Source organism: Stegostoma tigrinum, chromosome 5 (genome assembly GCF_030684315.1).
Source record: "Stegostoma tigrinum isolate sSteTig4 chromosome 5, sSteTig4.hap1, whole genome shotgun sequence".
In the NCBI taxonomy this organism is placed as follows: Eukaryota; Metazoa; Chordata; class Chondrichthyes; order Orectolobiformes; family Stegostomatidae; genus Stegostoma; species Stegostoma tigrinum.
The window spans coordinates 95461235-95482510 of NC_081358.1; the positions used below are offsets into that span (position 1 = coordinate 95461235).

The window sequence follows — 21276 nt, forward strand, 5'->3', positions numbered from 1 at the left end:
TCTCTAACCACTTTCAGTCTTAGTATCCTCCAATATCTACACTTGTCCACTTCTGACCTGGAGTAACTCCAAAATTAACTGCTCCCTCACTCGAAGCCATGATTTCAGTTGCTGAAGCCCCGAAATCCAAAATATTCTGCCTCTGAATTCTCCTTCTTCCCATAAAACCTACTTCTGAGACTTTTCTTCTGGTCATAGAATCACAGGCCATGAAATGGAAACAGGCCATTCAGGCCATCAAGTCCATACCGCTCCTCTGAAGAGCATCCCTCCCAGACCCATTCCCCTAACATTATCCTACGCAACTGAATGTCAAACATTGCTTATTAAAATTAAACAGAACCAGGAAATAGGATCACAAGTAAGCTATTTGGCCCTTCAAGCTCTGGTCTGCCATTCATCATTATCATGTTTGCTCATGCAATTTGATGGCCAGTTCCTGATTTTCTCCCCTTTCCTTTGGTCCCTTTAGTCCCAAGTGCTACATCTACTTCTTGAAATCAGTGTGTTCTGGCTTTGACTGCTTTCTGTAGTAGTGAATTCCACAGGTTCCCCACTCAATGGCTGAAGTAATTTCTCCTCAGCTCAGTCTAAAATCCACAGACTGTACCCACTGGTTGCAGGCTCCCTTGACATCAAGAACATCCTTCCAGAATCTAAGCTGTCTAGCTGTTCTGAGGAAGCGCCACCAGACCCAAAATGTTAACGTTTTTTTCCTCCACAGATGCTGCCAGACCTGCTGAGCTTTTCCAGTGACTTCTGTTTTTGTTTCTAAGCTCTCTAGTTCTGTTAGAATTTTATAGGTTTCTACAAGATCCCCCCCTCATTCTTCTAAACGCCAGCAAACATAATCCTAATTGATTCAACCTCTCCTCATACTTCAGTCCTGCTACCCCATGATCAGTCTGGCATACCTACTGCACTCCCTCTATTGCAGGAGCATCCATCCTCAAATAAGACAACCAAAGCTACACACGTTATTCCAGGTTTTGTCTCACAAAGACCCTGTGGAATTGCACAAGACATCCCTGCTCCTTTACTCAAATCCTCTATCTATGATACATACATTTGCCTTCATGATCATCATGCCTACCTTCAGTTGTGTATTTCCCGCTCTCAATTTATAGCCAGATAATAATCTGCCTTCCTGATTTTGCTACCAAAGTGGATAACCTCTCACTTAGCCACATTATAGTACATGTCAAGTGTCTGCCCACTTATTCAGCTTGTCCAAATCACAGTGATGCGTCTCTGCATTCTCCTCACAGCTCACCCCTCCACCCAGCATTCATGTGAGTTATACCTTGGGAAGTTTTCCTACTTTAAATAATTCCAGACTGTTGTTATTGGATATACATATATTTAGTTTCATAATCTCCATTTGTACTCCTTATCTGTGTGAATCACTGCATGACTCTGAGGAAAATCTAGTGGCAGTAACATGTAACAAAGAATTATTGAACAATTAATGAATAACAAAAAAACCTCAATTGACTTGCCATAGTACTATAGGCAGTTTGGTTAGAGTGGATATGGTAGGGTGAGCATGCAGGGATGTGGTACCTAATGATATCTGATGATAAGAATGGGGTTGAAGGACAGCAAGGTCATTACAATCCCATCCTCACTGTATGGTCAAGAAAGGGACAGTATTAAAGAAGAGGCAGCAGCACTGTGCACCTCCATGATGTTTTCGAAATAAAAACATGTAAGTTGAAAAAAAACCTGAAAAGGAGAGTTTCTGCTATATATTGCCCCATGGAGAACATCATTAACCACACTTGGTGACAACTCTGAGCCAACAGTCAGAAGGTTGTTGGTTTGAGTCCCAAGCCTCATATTTTAGCACAAGTGAAGCTTCCCTACCTCTAGTGAAGAAACACCAGGTTCAAGTTCATCTGCACCAATGGTGTACCATGATGCCCAAAACAGAATTTTTTTCTATAATCTAGAATGAGCAGACAGATCTCTGTGTCCATGTACACAGATCCTTGAAAGTTGCCACCCAGGTTGACAGGGCTGTTAAGAGGGCATATAGTGTTTTAGCTTTTATTAATAGAGGGATCGAGTTCAGGAACCAAGAGGTTATGCTGCAGCTGTACAAAACTCTGGTGCGGCCGCACTTGGGAGTATTGCGTACAGTTCAGGTCACCGCATTACAAGAAGGATGTGGAAGCTTTGGAAAGGGTGCAGAGGAGATTTACTAGGATGTTGTCTGGTATGGAGGGAAGGTGTTACAAGGAAAGGCTGAGGGAATTGAGGCTGTTTTCGTTAGAGAGAAGGTTGAGAGGTGACTTAATTGAGACATATAAAATAATCAGAGGGTTAGATCGGGTGGGTAGGGAGAGCCTTTTTCCTAGGATGGTGACGGCGAGCACGAGGGGGCATAGCTTTAAATTGAGGGGTGAAAGATATAGGACAGATGTCAGAAGCAGTTTCTTTACTCAGAGTAGTAAGGGAATGGAACGCTTTGCCTGCAACGGTAGTAGATTCGCCAACTTTAGGTACATTTAAGTCGTCATTGGATAAGCATATGGACGTACATGGAATAGTCTAGGTTAGATGGGCTTCAGATCGGTATGACAGGTCGGCACAACATCGAGGGCCGAAGGGCCTGTACTGTGTTGTAATGTTCTATGTTCTAATGATGCTATTATGCAGTTTAGAGGGTTGCTGCACTGTTGGAAACATGAACCTGAGGGAGCATTTTTCCTTTCAGAGAGATATAAAATGCGCAGTAGCACTATTTGGGGAAGAACATGGGACTTCACCCCTATGGCCTGGCGGTTAGTTATCCTTTCACCAATTTCATTGATTAAACAAAAAAATTACTACATTTCTGTTTGTAGTACTTGGTGCATGCAAAGTTACTGCACTTCAGTTGATTATCTTCCAAAAGTACTTCACTGGTTATAAAGTACTTTGGGAGATCATGACGACATGAAGTTAGTTACGTTTCCAACCTATCAGCAGAGAAAGTACAAGCTCAAATTCAATCATATCACCATGAATTTGTGGGATGGCACCAGGGTGGTCCTAACAGTGAAGATAACCTGCTACATTTAGCTGATCTGTGCTCAGTTCTTTTATGCCACAATTTCTTCAAAGGGGAAGGATCACGACTACCTTCTCAGGACAGAGTGGGGTGAACAATAAATGCACTGATAATCTTGTCTGTGTTGCCTAGTTCCAAGAATTAATTTAACGTTATTATCTTGCACTGTTTCCCATTATGATAGAACCGTATTTGCAGGTAATTGGATCGGTTTTCTCTAACTGCCAATGTGACTACTAGTGATCGCCCCATTTTCATACTAAAGTAAACAAGGTAGCTTGTCTCCTCATCTTACAAATGTCCCTCAGTTTTGGTATAATTCTGACAAATCTCATCTGCATTCTCTACAAGGATTGAGATATCCTTCCAAAAACATATCTAGAATTAACATAATTTTATATCTGCTCTGTAAACGGTCACTGATAAAGGTTTATAGATCATAAAATTTCTACAGTGTGGAAACAGGCCCTTTGGCCCAACAAATCCACATCTGCCCTCAGAGCATCCCACTCAGACCCATCCCCCTGTAACCCACCTAATCTACACATCCCTGGACACTACAGGCAATTCAGCACGGCTTTGCACCACAACAAGCCTGTGAAACTGGCTGGAGAGACACATCTTTTGGCACTAAAGAGAATCTTGAAGGTTTGCCCTTGTCAGTGTCGGAGGCAAAAATCACCAAAACGGGGTCTTACTGTCAGTAATCAGTCCAGGCATACTCCAAAAACTGAGGGAAAGTGACTTTCAATGATCAATCCACATGATATCACAATATGAAGAAGTCGCACCTGGGTGACTTTAGATGTTTCCCTGATATCACTGTCATCCTGTGGGGTTAGGAGTCATGCTAAGACATTAACAGGGGTCACAATTTCTGTAGTTAGTGTTAGTTGCCCACTAAGCAATACTTAAGCAATATTGATTTTAGTTTATTTGTTATAAGCAAAAAGTCTAAGTTTGAAATCTTGTTGTAGAATCCAAACTTTTTTTTTTAAAAAGAAGTTATTGCTTCTATTTAGGAATTATAATATCACTCTCAGTTGCAAAAATGTTTAAAGCCCAGGTTGGCAAGAATCAAAGCTTACACTTGGTCAAGCATAACTTCCACTAAGGATACACCAATAATCTCCATTAACGTAGAATTTTAGTTATTTATCAGTTAAAAAAAATGTATTTAAAAGTTGTTACCTCTCTGTCAAATACAAATTCTCTTCAATTAGCTCAAAGTAAGGTGGCATCAATCCCAACTTTGACTGTTCCTTCCACCACTGAGTATTTTTGAAGTCTTCCATCTTGCACACTAGTGTGACCCATTCTTTGCAGGGCAACATGGGACGTGAATCAAGTTCGGTGTTGACCTGCTCACAGTCCCGTGTGTCTGTATCACTTTCCAAATCAGTGTCCACATCCTCTTGCTGTGCCTTCTGCGAGTGCCCCTGGTCATCTTCCAACCTGTTCTCTGACCCTTTGACCCTCGGCTCCTTGTCTGCAGTTGAGTCACTGGCCTTCAGCACCAGAGTGGTCCCCTTACTAGAATTGCTGGTTATTTCATGAGCTTGTAGCGAGCTTACACCTTTGGCAACAGTCCGTGGATCTCTGGTCACAGCCTCCCAGCTATCATAGCTTGCAAAGTCATCGGTCATAGAGTCAGGCTGCACCTGACCTTGAGCATCTGAGCCAGAAATATCTTGACTCAACTGACAACTGCTATACAATGCTGACTTGGAGTGTAACCTGGGATCCCAGTAATTGGCTTTGCTATCTTGCCAGCAACTACTTTGGTCACGTAAGTCTGCTTCTTCAGTTTGATTTTCATATTTCAGACACAGTCCATAACTGCTATCCGGTTGTTGGCAACTGCTGCTTGGCTTCTCTGGCTGACAGAGGTCCCAGTCATGGCTGTCAACGACATACTCTGGACTGCAAAGCGACTCTTCATCTTGGGTCTGCTGTGGCAGCCAAGGCACGGCTTGCCCACTGTCTGGCTTTTCTTTCAGGTTTTTCTCTAACCGACTGGATGGCTGAGCAATGCTCTCTCCAGACGCAGGACTGTCCAAGTAGCTACCAGGCAGCTGGTGATGGTGGTGTTCTGCTGGTCCATCCACATGTGGAAACTCTACAGAACCAGGCTTTTCATCCAACCGTGGGAGCTGATTTTGGTCTGGTGAAAACCTGTCAGGCTGACTAGTACTATCTGCCTTGTCACTTGACAATTGCTGTTTGTTACTTCTGCAGGCGTCAGTAATGGGGGAGATCTGACTTGAAGAGGCTTGTGGTGGATCCTCTGCTGCTGTATGGGAGAATAACAGGCTGTCCTGAACCACTTCTTCACTGGGAACCTGGCCACCAGCTAAGTCCTGGGGGTCACTTCCAAGTTGAATACTGCTTGGTTGATGTCCTTGACTGGGTTTCTCTTCTGCTTCTCTCTGACCTCCTTCAATGCTCAACTGCTTCTTTTCCTGATGGTTGCTTCTGGTAGATGAAGAGGATGATGAAGGAGAGGATGACAAGCTCTTCTCTAATGTTAACGTAGAATTCTTGGGAATGATAACAACAGACTGCAAACGGTTCCTGGGAACTCCACTATCATCAGAATCAGAGCTTGTTTCACTTTCTTCACTCTCCTGCTCACTGCTACTCTTGATAACCTCTAAGCCTTCTTCGTTTTCAGAGTTTGCATTGCTGTATTTGGTCTTCATGCAGCTACTATCACAATCAGATTTGGTTTTGTAGTTCTGTGAACTACGTTCTGCTTCATTTGAGCTCGGCAGGTTGGTCACATACAAAGATAACGGTCTTTCAGTGGCCACCTCCCCAGCCAATTCATCATCCGTCTCTTCATCAACTGGAAAGATTTCCATTGATTGCTCTGGCTCTACTTTAACGGAACTATCTGGCGTGGCGGAGAAAGAGATACCTTCATTATTAATTGATAGATTTTGGGTCCTCAATTCTGAAGACTCCTGCATTTCAGAAGCAAGGTGGCTGGCCAAATCTGTGTACAATCTAACCTTCTCAAACGAATCCCAATTCTGGTCGCTAACATCTGCATTTGGTTTATTTTTGCAATTCTGGAACAGTCTATCTTGCTTCAATTTATCTCCTTCACTGGTTTGTTGCTCTCTTCGATTATCGACATCCCTACTTTCTGTTGGTTTGTCGCCAATGCGCTTAGCTTCGTTTGTGCAACTTTTGGCATTAGCCAAAACAGTCCTTGCTACATCTAAATTTGAATGGGACACAAACGCAGCTTCATCCTGTTTGGGACAGGGCAAAATCTCCTTCTCCTTGGTGTGGTGCCAAGTGCTGAATTGCTCCAGTTTTGGGTGGGCCAATTCAGAGCTGCAATGAGGGGAGGAATTCAAATCCTTAATTACGAAAGGGGGCATGGGCAACAATTCATTTGATACAGAATGAGAAGAAACCATCAAATCAACTTTGCAATGAGGTAAAGATCCCTGTTCTTCCTCTGATTCTGAGTAAGATGAAACCTTTGCTAGGGGTCTATCTAATTTAGAATTAGGTGAATTTCCAGCTACATCGGTTGTGGATCTTGAGTGGCAGAACACCCTTGGTAAATCTGATGTGGAATATGGCGAAGTGCTTACATAATTGTCTGACTGGTGATCAAATGAGGAACAAATCTGATCTGATCTAGAAATAGTCTGTATTGTTCCTGACGTGTGCAGTTCAGGAAACTCTCTGAATTCATCTTCTGACTCAGAACCTGAAATCCTCCTTAATTCCTTGTCAGATGTATAAAGAGGCAAAGTCCTCAATTTACAGGACCTGGAACTAGATACAGGTATCCTCGAATTCCGGTCCAATGTACAGCTTTTCCAAGAGTCCAATTTGAGATCAGGTTCAGAGGATTCCATTTTAACTACTTCTGTTTCATAGCAAGTTGCTGAATTAGAATGAGATTGGGTGACAACAGAGTTCTTGTCAAACCTGTTTGTCCATGGGTCTGAAGTTGGCTCTGCAAAGTCCATTTTAACAACTCCCATTTCATAGCAAGTAGAATGTGATAAAGCTACCATTGAATTCTTATCTAGTCGACTTTTAGTCCAAGAGTCCAATTCTGGGTCGGAAGACTCCATTTTAACTACCTCCATTTCACAGTAAGTAGTTGATTTAGAATGTAAAGGTGATATCCTTGAATTAACATCTGGATTGTGGCTGCCTCTGGAATCTGATTCTAGCTCTGGGCAGTCACTTTGAGCAATTCCACAAGTGGATAGCTTGGAATGAGGTGGAAGTGTCTTGGTGGTACTGTCCAATTTAAAACATTTTGAGTCCATTTCTAACTCAGGAGAATCCCTCTTTACTATGACTTCATGGCAAGAGGTTACAGATTTGGAATAAGATGAACTTGTCCTTGGAAGAGCGTCAGATTTGGTAATTTTCCTGCAATCTAATTCCAGGTCAGCTGAGTTTGTTTTAACTACTTCTGGTTTATGACAAGAAGTTGATGACTTTGTAGGAAGTGAAGATACCTTTGAATGACAGTCTGATTTGGACAATTTCCTGGAATCTAACTCTGGTTCAGGAGAATTAATTTTGGAGATTTCTGACTCGTGACAGGAAGCTGAAGCTCTAGAAACTTTCTCTGCTTTAGAATGAGATTTAGTCCTTTTAGACTCTCTTTCTGACTCAGAGCAAGATGAAGTTGCCCTCAGATCTCTGTCGGATCGTGATTGGTACTTGCGAGAGTCTTTATAGGATTTAGAACACAATGAAGCCCTTCTCAAGTCATTTGATCTAGGATAATATCTTCTAGAGTCTTCTTCAGAATCTGAACAAGAGGAAGCATCCCTTAAATCTGACACCAATTTGGAACGAGAAAATTTGCTCCTTTCTGAGTAAGGTGAGCTTCTACGATATCCTCTATCCTTGTCACGGTAATAAGAGGTCCTTGAACGATCCGATTTTGAATAAGAGGGCACCCGCGAGTCTCTATCAGAACGGGATCGAGAAGAACTGACCCTTTCCTCTCTTCCATACTTCGAGCGGGTTGAAGCCCTTCTAAGATCTCGATCGGACTTGGAACGGCCACTGCTCCTCTTATCCCTGTCAGACTTGGAATGAGAGAATGCTTTTTCAACTTCATCTACTTTGGAAGAAGTTGGATTTTTCTTAACATCTCGATCGGATTCAGTGTTTTTCATTTCTTGCGACCTCCTTAATAAATCCCCATCAGACTCAGAGCCAGCTGATTGTGCTTGCACTGCTTCTTCTGTTTGGGTAACCTTCCTAAGCTCATCGTTTTCCGAAGATGAGGAGACATTCTTAAATTCCTCTAAGTTATCACCCTTCCCAATGTGGGATGTACTAAGATTCTGTTTTGATGGCTTTGGTTCAGCGGCCACCTTTGTCACAGTTTCCGTTCCTCCTGTACAATCTTTCTTAGCGGCTACATCCACAGGTTCCTCCACTGACGAGGTGCACAGTTCCCTGTCTGGCAAACCTGCCGGTTTAGCTGCATCGGTGAGATGTTTCTTCTTGAAGTGTACCTTACTCCACTCTACCTTGGATTTTGGTGGTGAGGTAGTGGTCTCAGTAGCATCAGCTGAATCAGAGTCACTTTTATTGTCCTGGCTCCCTTTCACTGAAATCGGAGGCAATGTCAGAGGGGGAATCTTGACTTCATCCAGTTCACTCCCAATGGCACTTTGGAACCTATTCCGTAAATTCTTTGTTACGTTGAAGGTAAAAGACACTTTCTGTCGCCCTTGATCCTCCAGGTTGACTTTTGCCTTGGTGCCCTTGGGTAGAAAGCGACTACAGCCTTTTGTCACTTGACTCTTGAGAACATTCAATACCAATGGATTCTCTGGCTTGACCTGCAATGGTATTACACAAATGTTAGGTACAGCTCAGAGGTCACGTGCAGCTCATTATAATTCAATCTTAATGTCAAAGTAGCAGGTATTTAAGACACATGCAAGAACAGGTCACCCAAAGCTCCACGTTTGTGATGATTTTGCTCACTTAATTACCCATGAGGCATAGAGAGTCCCTGCTCTGGCTATCTAGTGATCACCCTGCTAAAAGAAGTGGATGTGGACAGGCATCAGCCAAGGGCAGGATTGTGCACAGTGGTCATGCACTCAGTGTCTCAACCTTGACCCAAGGACTGAACTAGCTGAGGAACTGGAAAATAATGCCTGACAACAACAGCCTGTGCAATGAAGAGGAGTCAGGCAGGGTGACACATATGCCATATTTCCCCCTCCATGATTTTGGGGATGGAGAAGATTTCTCATTACTTGTCTGGCTAAAATCAAATGATGCTGCATAGTCGAGGGCAGAACCTGGAGGAGTATCTGAGCAGCATTTATGATTTATTTGTTTTAAGCAAATAAATAAGAATGTAAAGCCTAAAAATAATTCAAAGTAAGAGACTGATGTAATTCTGACTCATCCAGAGACCTCACTCAGGAGGTTATAGGATGGCTGATAAGGAAAATGGGAAAGGACAACTTTGCAACTTGCCAGAGTCCAAAGATTGTGACTTCAAATGTCACTTCAAGACAGGACTCAACACTCGTGGAGACATTAAATCAATGGTTCGTCTGTTGTTTCAGGTAAACATTTAAAGATCCCATAGCACAATTTCGGAGAAAGAAGTTCTCCAGTTTCTAGATATCATTCTCCTTTAAATAACACATTAAAAATATATGTCATTAGTGATTAATCTTTTATGGAACCTTTAGGTACCCAAATTGGCTGGTTTCCTTCCATTGAAAGGTAACTTGTTGTATGTGAAGGGGAGGAGTAACACAGTGATAATGTCACTGGACTAGTAATCTAGAACCCCAGGGTAATGTTGGAGTCATGGGTCCGAATCACTCCAGGGCGGATAGTGAAACTTGACTTAAGTAAAATCTGAAATAATTGGTTTATATAACTAGCTGATCTAATGGTGACCATCGTTGATTGTGGGTAAAAGCCCATCTAGTTTGAACCCATATAGGTAAGGAAATCTGCCATCCTTATCTGGCCTCATCTACTCCAGACCCACAGCAATCTAGGTCTTAGCCGCCTCTGGGCAATTAGGAGTCAGTAGAAAGTGTTGGCTTAGCCAGCGTGTCCACATCCCATGACAAAATGAAGATTTTTTGTTTTACAATTTTGACAAATGACTGAAAATATCACAAATTTAAACTTCTTTAGCAGTTCAGGTACCTTGACGGATCAATTCTACGTAAGTTTGGACATCTAACTCACGCTGGGAGTTTTATTCCTTATCCAAACTGCTCTATCAACCCTGGGAGCGTGTTTGGTGCATATAGAGAGAGAGCTTTGTTGTGTACCAATGGCATACCTGCCCTGGGAGCATTTGATAGGTTAGCCCTGGCTGAACATTTCCATGAATTCAAGGCTTAATCACTGACATATCCAACACACAGATTTACCAAAAAGACCATAAAAAGTAGGAACAGGAGTAGGTCATTCGGCCCCTCAAGCCTACTCTGCCATTCCATAGGATTTATAGCATGCGAGACGCGTGGCTTCCTTCCCACACTTTTGTTGTAACTCTTGACTTCCCTACTGATCAAGAATCTTAGCCCTAAATATACACAAGGACTCTGCCCTTACAGCTCTCTGTGGCAACGAGTTCCAAAGACACACTCAGAGAGAAGAAACGCTTCCTTATTGCATTCTCAGAATAAAGGGGTGCCAATTTAAGACTATACCCTCTGTTCCTAGATTCTTCCATGTAGGGAGCTATTCTTTCAGAATTTACCCCTTAGGAATCCTATATGTTTCATTGTTATCACCTCTCATCTTGCTAAACTCCAATGAGAAAAGTCCCAACCTGTTCTTGCTTTGATGAACACAAGGGCAATTATCCCGCTCAAAAAAATGAAAAATTCCCCAGATATCCATGAATTCATTTCACATCCCACTTCAGCCAGGTTCCTAAATTTGACAAAAGCTTAAAACCGGCCAAATCTTTTTCAATGACAAGCCAAAAACAGACCAATCTCTCTGTCTCCCCAACACAATGATTAAACAACAGTTAATTGAACATTATTTAAATCTTACTGCATTCTCGTCTTCTCTGTTGCAGATGACCAAGCAAGCCATGAAAGAAAAGGGGAAAAAAGCACAAGGTTAGAAACTTCTTCACATAAAGAGAGGGAAAATGATAATGACAGAAGCATCACAACCAAAGTGACTGCACTTTGCCTTGTTCTCCTAGAAGTGTTGACTATCCAGCAGTGTTTTAAGGGAACAGAATATTTTCTGCCAGTTCTGAAGGTTCAGGACTGGAGCAAAACTTGTAACAGATTCACTAATGCACTTTCAGAAAGGAAACTTGCCTCTTTTTACCTGGCCTTGCCTATGAAGGACTCCAGTTCAAAACCAAAGCAGTTGCTCTCTTAAAGATGAAGTAAGTTGCTCAGTTGACAGTGGTTCAGCACCACTATTTAAGAGCAACAGAAGATCGGGGGGGAAATGCTGGCCCAAGTCACATCCTGATTTAAAAAGAAAATCGGATTGGATATTCTTCAATTGCAAGATAGTCAAGTAATGGAATGTTGTAAGTGATGAAGGTGTCGCTAATTAACCTGAAACATTTCTTCTCCAACCATTTCACATACATATTTTTTCTCCTATGAATGGCTGTGTAATAATTGAGCGTAGGAATCTTGAAGCAGAATCTTTCACAAGATTCTTTAAGTTTTCCTTGACCTGGTTATACTTCAAAACCTTAGTCCAAATCATCATTCTTTTACGTAGGGAACACAACATTTGTCTAATTTGGTCAAGTACCCTGCCAATGTATAAACAGTGCAATCCTCTCCTTGCTTGACACCCACTGCCTTGGAGTCTTAAGGTTATGGATTTAAAGTTGCATTCCAGAGACCCAAGTGGAAATATAATCCAGTGGAGATGTCAATACTGTATCGTGTAAGACACCTGAAAAAGTTTTCTTCCCTTTACTTGTTGAAGACTAAAGATCCTTCACCAACATTTAAAGAAGTTCATAAATATTATTTTGTCTAAACAGATTAACTGGTTACATACCTCACTGCTGTTTGTGGCAAATTAGCTGTTGTGTTAGGCTACAAAATTGAGTATAATGGCTGTCCAACTCTGTAATATCCTGAGAACATGAAAGTGGCTTGAGAAATACAAAGTCTTTCTTACCTTATGGTAACAGTGAGCAGGAATAAGTTGCTCAGCACCTCAAATTTGTTGGGTAGGCTACTTAATGAGATGATGGTAAATCTGGATAAAAATTTCATTTTCTTTATCTGACAAAAATGTGTTGGTTTACGACACAAAAACGCAAAATCCACAGGCTTTCAAGGGAGAAACACCAACATTATGTGAGAAAAAATACTTCCTGATTTCACTCCTGAATCATACTTAGGTTATACTCTCTTGATCACATCAGAGGAAATAGCTTCTCTTACTTACACAGCATGCAGTTTTAAATATCTTGATTACATCATATTTTATCCTAGCCACTTCAGGGAATAACAAAAGGTAAGCTTAGAAAAACTGCTCTAATAATGATGAATAAATCCCAGCCTAGGGCAAACATATCTGACCTGATATTTGGTTCTGCAAACTGAATAACCATTTTGAATAAATGAATGGGATCTGGTTAGATGGGTCCAATCATAACCTCTCAGCAATCTTTAACAAAAACCTTATAAATTAGTGCTGGGTTGCCTGGTTACAATTGGGCAAAAGCTCAAACGTATTTTACACGCTTATACTATTGGAGGTCACGGGACAGCATAACTTATCTGGAGTGGACAGCAACTAGAAGATACAGTTAACAAAGTGTGAAGCTGGATGAACACAGCAGGCCAAGCAGCAACTCAGGAGCACAAAAGCTGACGTTTCGGACCTGGACCCTTCATCAGAGAGGGGGATGGGAGAGGGAACTGGAATAAATACGGACAGAGGGGGGAGGCAGACTGACGATGGAGAGAAAAGAAGATAGGTGGACAGGAGAGTATAGGTGGGGAGGTAGGGAGGGGATAGGTCAGTCCAGGGAAGATGGACAGGTCAATGAGGCGGGATGAGGTAGTAGGTAGGAAATGGAGGTGCGGCTTGAGGTGGGAGGAAGGGATGGGTGAGAGGAAGAACAGATTAGGGAGGCGGAGACAGGCTGGGCTGGCTTTGGGATGCAGTGGGGGGGGAGGGGACGAGCACCTCCTCCCACCCACCCTCCTGCAAAAATTCTATCCCCCATTCCCAATTCCTCTGCCTCCGCCGCATCTGCTTCCAGGATGAGGCATTCCACTCCCGCATATCCCAGATGTCCACGTTCTTCAAAGGAAAGCAACTTTTCCCCCCGCAGTGGTCGAGAACGCCCTTGACCGCGTCTCCAGCATTTCCCGCAACACATCCCTCACACCCCACCCCCGCCACAACCGCCCAAAGAGGATCCCCCTCGTTCTCACACACCACCCCACCAACCTCCAGACACAACACATCATCCTCCAACACTTCCGCCATTTACAATCCGACCCCAACACACAAGACATTTTTCCATCCCCACCCTTGTCTGCCTTCTGGAGAGGCCACTCTCTCCGTGGCTCCCTTGTTTGCTCCACACTCCCCTCCAACCCCACCACACCCAGCACCTTCCCCTGCAACCGCAGGAAGTGCTACACTTGCCCCCACACCACCTCCCTCACCCTCATCTCAGGCCCCAAGATGACTTTCCATATTAAGCAGATGTTCAGCTGCACATCTGCCAATGTGGTATACTGTATCCATTGTACCCGGTGTGGCTTCCTCTACATTGGGGAAACCAAGCTTGGGGACCACTTTGCAGAACACCTCCGCTCGGTTCGCAATAAACAACTGCACCTTCCAGTCGCGAACCATTTTAACTCCCCCTTCCATTCCTCGGACGACATGTCCATCATGGGCCTCCTGCAGTGCCACAATGATGCCACCCGAAGGGTGCAGGAACAGCAACTCATATTCTGCTTGGGAACCCTGCAGCCCAATAGTATCAATGTGGACTTCACAAGCTTCAAAATCTCCCCTCCCCCCACTGCATCCCAAAACCAGCCCAGCTCGTTCTCCCCCCCCCCCCCCCGCCCCACCACTGCATCCCCAAACCAGCCCAGCTCGTCCCCTCCCCCTACTGCATCCCCAAACGAGCTCAGCTCATCCCCTCCCCCCACTGCATCCCAAAACCAGCTCAGCTCGTCCCCGCACGGGACAATAAGTGCCACTAGCAGCTCGAGTTCTGAAGAATGAATCGACCAAGCAGAAGAGCAGATTTTTATTTTTTAAGTTTGTAGAACGTTCAATGTTTTCAGAGTTGGCAAGAAGTATCTTGACCATCAGAGTTGGAAAGAAGTCTTCCAGCCATCAGACCTAAGGTGTTTCAGGAGAAACACCCACCCACCCTCCTGCAAAAATTCCATCCCCCATTCCCAATTCCTCTCCCTAACCTGTTCTTGCTCTCACCCATCCCTTCCTCCCACCTCAAGCCGCACCTCCATTTCCTACCTACTAACCTCATCCTGCCTCATTGACCTGTCCGTCTTCCCTGGACTGACCTATCCCCTCCCCACCTATCTTCTCTTCTCTCCATCTTCAGTCCGCCTCCCCCTCGCTCCCTATTTATTCCAGAACCCTCTCCCCACCACCCTCTCTGATGAACGGTCTAGGCCTGAAACGTCAGCTTTTGTGCTCCTGAGATGCTGCTTGGCCTGCTGTGTTCATCCAGCTTCACACTGTTATCTTGAATTCTCCAGTATCTGCAGTTCCCATTATCTCAGAAGATACAGTTCTTGGTTTACTTGGCTGCCAATGGGCATTAGGTTAATTGTAATACAACCAGGATATACACTCATGATGGGATCATTTTTAGATCCTCACATGGAATACACATTTAGAACTTTTCACAAAAGTAAAACAGATGCCAACTCAGTCAAGGATTTCCACTTCTCACTATCATTACGATCCCAACTACTGGTAATACTGGATAACTTCAATTACAGAGTGAAGCCTAGCCTAAGGTTTTATTCTGCAGTTTAATTACTGTGGTGTTATCATACAAATGAAAACAAAAACAGCAATACACAAGATAACTTTAAAAAAAAAGTTTAATTCAAAAAGAAAGTTTTAACTCTTTCCCCAGGAATATCTTTTACAGACACTCAGAGCAGAGTATCACTCCTATCTTTACTCAAATGGCATTTCCTGGCCCTTCTCCTGAAACACCTTAGGTCTGATGGCTGGAAGACTTCTTTCCAACTCTGATGGTCAAGATACTTCTTGCCAACTCTGAAAACATTGAACGTTCTACAAACTTAAAAAATAAAAATCTGCTCTTCTGCTTGGTCGATTCATTCTTCAGAACTCGAGCTGCTAGTGGCACTTATTGTCAATTTTTCATTCATTAAAACTCAGCTTTGCAACATTCAGCAATTAACTATCTTGATCAGCTACATTAGGAGTTATGTCACATACTTCCCATGAAACACGACCTCTGATTTGCTGCTCAAAGTGATTTTCTGACTTTTAAAAATGAAAAATAAATTACAAACCCCCATCACACCATTAATTACTTCTGAGGTGACAGTCTAAGAGACCGATTTATACTGTGCACAGCATTGCTCGGATTTTAATTTTGAGCTTGCAATGCTTTCTAATTCCACCAACTGCATTTCCCCGTCCCTCATTCATTTGTAAACTGGGGCTACACAATGCGATCATCCTTCCTTCTTCAGTAACCCCTCACCATGATCAACTGGCCAAGATCAACAATTTAACAGAAGGGCTTCAGGGAACTAGGTGGTTGCTTTCAAAAGCCAAATGCAGAGTAAGAGCGCAGTGTATTGGTGGCTCAATGAATTATTGCCACCACTGGAGACCCTGGCACTGGGCAACAAGGTAGATTTTTACATAACTTGCAATTTAATTACATTTTATATTCAGTTTCCAAATAATCTCAACACCACCATGGTACCAGCTGCTAACGCGGGCCATAATGCATGTACTACAAAGAGGTTAAGAAACCTTTCATAAGACATTACTCATCTGCCTTGTCAGATGGATGTAATCATGAAATCATAGAATCTGTATCCCATGACACTACATGGACAGCAAGGGGATTCTCACTTGTACCAGGATGTTCTAATGAAGAGACACCAGATTCAAAATGCTAACTCTACTTCCTTCTGACAGATGCTGCCAGGCCTGCTGAGTTCCTCCAGCAATTTTTGCTGTCATGGATGAGATGTTAATGGGTTAACATCCCATGAATTTTTACGCTCCTCATACAGGGGTATGTGAACACTGTCTCAACTTCCTGCCCGAATAGGATTGGGTGCAAAACATCTGTAAAAACGAATGGTATTTAGCTCGGTAATCTTTATGGCTGTACCCACACTGCTGCCTACCCCTGTTTCTGTTGAGATTGCCAGGTCAGTGGCCTGTGATCAAGCCAGGCAGTTGTCACCACTTGAAACCACATCCTTTCGGTATCTTACACTTAGTGACAATCAAAGCTATATCCTGTTCTCAGATGTAGTAATTGTTTTACGTATCTGCCAATTCCAAGGGCATAAAAGTGGGGGCTGTACCCTGTTCGGGGAGAATCACTCACGATGCTGAGCACTCTGTGCCGGGTTGCATACAGCAGCTTGTACTTGCTTAATAATAAAGGACTGTGTTTTTGTAACCAGGTCAGTGTCTTGCTCTTGCATCAAGTCCGTGAGGGTCTCTGAAAAACGAACCTAACAGAGTCATAAAGATGTATGGCACAGAAACAGACCCTTAGGTCGAACCCATCCACGCTAACCAGATATCCTAAATTACTCGAGTCCCATTTGCCAGCATTTAGCCCATATCCCACTAAACCCTACTTATTCGTGTACCATCCAGATGCCTTTTAAATATAACTGTACCAGCCTCCACCATCTTCCCTGGCCATTCACTCCATACACACATCACCCTGTGTGAAAATGTTGCCCCTTAAGTCCCTTTTAAATCCTTTCCCTCTCATCTTAAACCTATGCCCTCCAGGTTTGCACTCCCCACCTTGGGGAAAAGACCTTGGCTATTCACCCAATCTATGCCCCTCATGATTTTATCAACCTTTGGTCATCCTTCAGCTTCTGATGCTCCAGGGAAAATAACCCCAGCCTCTCCCTCCAGCTCAAACCCTCCAACCCTGGCAATATCCTTGTAAATCTTTTCTGAACCTTTTCTAGTTTTACAACATCTTTTCTACAGCAGCGAGACCTAGGTGGGTGCGTGGATGGGTAAGTGAACGTGCATCCCCAGCTCTTCGTTTTATTCTAGACTTGTGAAATGCGGATGAAGACTCTCTGTTGGTTGGAATCATACCTTGCGCAAGGAATAAAGGTTGAGGGTCTTGGGAGATCATACCACAGTTTCAGGACACCTGCACGTGTTCCTCAGAGTGGTATTCTAGTCCCAACCATCTTTAGTTGTTTCATCAATGATCCTCCCTGCATGGTATGCTCACAGACTGGCGATATTTGCTGATGACTTCACGTTGTTCAACATTATCAGTGACTATTTCAGCGTCCAAGGAGTTAATGTCCAAATACAGCAAGACCCAGAAAATATCCAGGCTAGGGCTGAAATGTGGCCAGTAATATTTGCATTGTATTAGGCGCCAGGTGATGACAAGCGCCAATAAAGACAGAAAGCGAACCAATGCCCATTGATATTCAATGACATTATCATCCTCGACTTTCAATTGGCCAAAAACTGCAACAAAATAAATATTGTTGCTACAAAAAGAGGACAGAGGATAGGACTCTTGCAGCAAAATAACTTGTGTGATGACTCTGCAAAGCCTGGTCAACAGCATAAGTCAGGCATGTGGTGGAATACTCTCCATTTGCTAGGATGTGTTCAGGGGCAACAACACACAAGAAGCTTGACACATTCGGGTCAGAGCAGCTGCTTGATTGTTTATGGATATGGCACCATTCAGTTATTCCATCACCAACACTCAGTAGGAGTGTGCACCATGGACAAGAGGTACGGCTACAATTCACTAAGGGTCCTTTATCTGCACCCTCTAAACACACAGCCACTTCCATCGAGAAGGATAAAGGGCAGACATATGGGAACATTACCATTTGCAAGTTCCCCTCCAAGCCACACACTAAACTGACTGGGGAAATATATTCTGCGTTCCTTCAACATTGCTGGGTTAAAATCTGGGAACCCTAACAGTACTGTGGGTGTGCCTACACCAAATGGACTGCAGCAGTTCAAGAAGGCAGCTCACTACTACTTCCCGAAGGGCAACTAGGTGAGGAAATAAATAGTTGCCCTGCCAGCCATGTCCAATCCATGAATGAACATTTTTTGAAAATATTCTTTCCCACTTATTTTTGAGTTACATATCAATTATTTGCAACTGGATAGTTTATTACTGCACCTCAGGAGGACTTGATAAGAGTTATGAAATCACATACGATTGGACTCTCCAGACCACAGCTGGGTAAGAAAGCAGGGTCTACTCCCCAAGGTTGAATACGACGGCACCATACTAGTGAACCAATTTAAAACTTTAGAACTTATAGGCTTTTAAAACTTTAGTCTGAATCTTCAGAACAGTCATCTTCCAGCATTGAACCACCAAAGTCAGCCCACAAGTTTGTTTCAATTTTCCTTTATTCCTTACCAGGAACTAATAACCTTTGGGCTCCTAGTGCAGTATAGCAGAGATACGAGGCTAGTATACTCATCTGATCAGATAGTTTTGTGAACTGTGTGCATGCCTAACAGTGATTTTTTTTGTAGCTTTTTATCATGCCAAAACAGAGTTACCAGTCTTCTTCATTGTAGCCAAGTTTTGTATTAAAATATTCAAAAGACTAAATGGAAGTTCAGTATTTAAAAAAGTCAACCGCTGTACTTAAGAACCACCCTGGTATGTTCTATGGCATTATGCATGTTAAAGTTTAAAAAAAACACAAGCCATCAACTATACATTAAACATGAAAAACTATGCTTGACATGAAATGTTTTCCTTACCAACATGGAGTCTCTTTATGCTAAAGTTGAGAAACCGCAGCAGATTGCTGAATTATGGAGTTTTTTTATTAAGGGGAGTGAAATTCAGGGAGTGTCCAGGTTACAAACAGATTCCTTTTCGGAGTCCATCCGCAAATTAATGTGTAAGCAGGTCGGAAAACCAGGCAGAATGATATAATGCAGCTGTTTGCAAATACAGCAAGTTTATGTATGTTGAGATCTTTAAAATTATACCCCTAATAAGACGTGTTCATAATTACGAGCATTCGTAATTTTCAAATAGGCAGGTAGAAACTAGTGGGGTGCCACAGGGATCGCTACTGGGACCCCAGCTATTCATACTATATATTCAAGATTTGGATGAGGGAACAAAAAGTAACACTTCCAAGTTTGCAGACGATGCCCAGTTGGGTAGGAGGGTGAATTGTGACAAGGATGCAGAGATCCTTCAGCATGATCTCAACAGACTGGGTGAATGAGCAAATCAATGGCAGATGCAGCAAAACTTGGATAAATGAGAGGTAATTCACTTTGGAAGCAAAATCAAGAAGGCAGATTACTACTTGAATGACTGTAAATTGGGAGAGGGGTATGTGAAGTGGGACCCGAGTGTCTTTGTGCACCTGTTGCTGAAGGTAAGCGTGAAGGTACAGCAGGTGGTAAAGAAAGCAAACAGTTATGTTGCCCTTCATTGTGTGAGGTTGAGAGTACAGGAGCAGTGATATGTTATTGCAGTTGTACAGGGCCTTGGTGTGACCACACCCGGAGTGTTGCGTGGAGTTTTTGCCTCCTTTTCAGAGGATGGATGTGCTTCCTCTCAAGGGAGTGCAGCAAAGGTTTACCTGTCTGATTCGGGGATGGTGGGTCTGACGTATGAGGAGAGATTGACTAAGTTGGGATTGTTTTCACTGGAGTTCAGACGAAAGTCAGTGGGGGTGGGCGGGGGCATCTCCCATAAAATTCAAACAAAACTGGACTGGTTAGGTGCAGGGAGGATGTTCCAGATGGTGGGTGTGTCCAGAACCAGGTGTCACAGTATGAGGATTCTGAGTAGACAATTTAGGACAGAGATGAGGAGATATTTCTTCACCCAAAGAGTGGTGAGCCTATGGAATTCATCACCATAGAAAGTAGTTGATGCCAAAACATTGAATGTATTCGAGGCCACCAGATATAGCACTTGGGGGAAATGGGATCAATGGTTACAGGCAGAAAGCAGAAGCAGGCTACTGAGTTGGATGATCAACCATTATTATGAAGAATGGCAGAACAGGCTGAAAGGGCCGAACAGCCTCCTCCAGCTCCCATCTTCTATGTTTCCATGTAAGCCAGACATTCGTAAATTGCGAACCCCGTCATTTGGCAGCATATTATTTACCACAGGATGGAAGCTTGAGTGGGTAGAGGAGAGCAGAGTGATGCCAATCGACAACCCACCAGGCACCCATACAAGATGATATCTGAAATAAGGAAATTGGGAGGTCAAGCAATTTCAAGTGATCAACAAATAAATACCTTCAGTCCTGTCTTCAAAGCCATTCAGGTAAATTGTATAAATTTGAGGTTCCAGCACTAATCCCTGTAGCATACCACTCTTTACTTCTTGCCAACCAGAAAATGACCCATTTACCCCCTACAGTTTAAAAGCCAAAAGAACTGCGGATGCTGTAAATCAGGAACAAAAATCAGAAGTTGCTGGAAAAGCTCAGCAGGGCTGGGAGCATCTGTGAAGAAAAGAAAAATCAGAGCAAAATGTTTTGGAACTGATACTGAGGAACAGTCACCGGACCCAAAAGGTTAACTTTAATTTTTTTTTCTTCACAGGGCTTTTCCAGCAACTTTTTTTTAAATCTCCAGTTTTCTGTTCACTTGTCAATCTTCTACACAAACCCCAATACATTAAGTACACTGTGTTCTGCAATAACTTTTACCATGACACCTCACTGAATTCTAATTGAAACCCAAGTACAGTATATCCAATTTTATTTTTTAAAATTGACAGCACATTACTTCCTCAAAGATCTCTAATAAGTTGGTTAAGCGTAATTTCTCTTTCACAAAACCATGCTGACTCTGCCTGATTACTGTGAACTTTTCTAAGTGCCACGCTTTGATGCCTTTCAAAGAAGTTTCTAACATCTTCTCCATGCCAGATGTTCAGCTAACTCGACTCTAGGTTACTATTTTCTATCTCTCTCAAT

General features: G+C 43.0%; 1 protein-coding gene across 5 annotated transcripts in view; it reads right to left on the minus strand.

Moving 5' to 3' along the window:
• The window catches only part of setd2 (SET domain containing 2, histone lysine methyltransferase), a 118122-nt gene that overhangs the window by 57841 nt on the left and 39005 nt on the right, over nucleotides 1-21276 (minus strand). For all 5 annotated transcript variants that reach the window (XM_048528579.2, XM_048528578.2, XM_048528575.2 and 2 more), the window contains exons 3-4: nucleotides 11111-11126; nucleotides 4247-8901 (exon numbers count right to left, since the gene is read on the minus strand). In XM_048528579.2, the coding sequence (XP_048384536.2) occupies nucleotides 4247-8901; nucleotides 11111-11126 (4671 nt within the window). The remainder of the gene's footprint in view (nucleotides 1-4246; nucleotides 8902-11110; nucleotides 11127-21276) is intronic.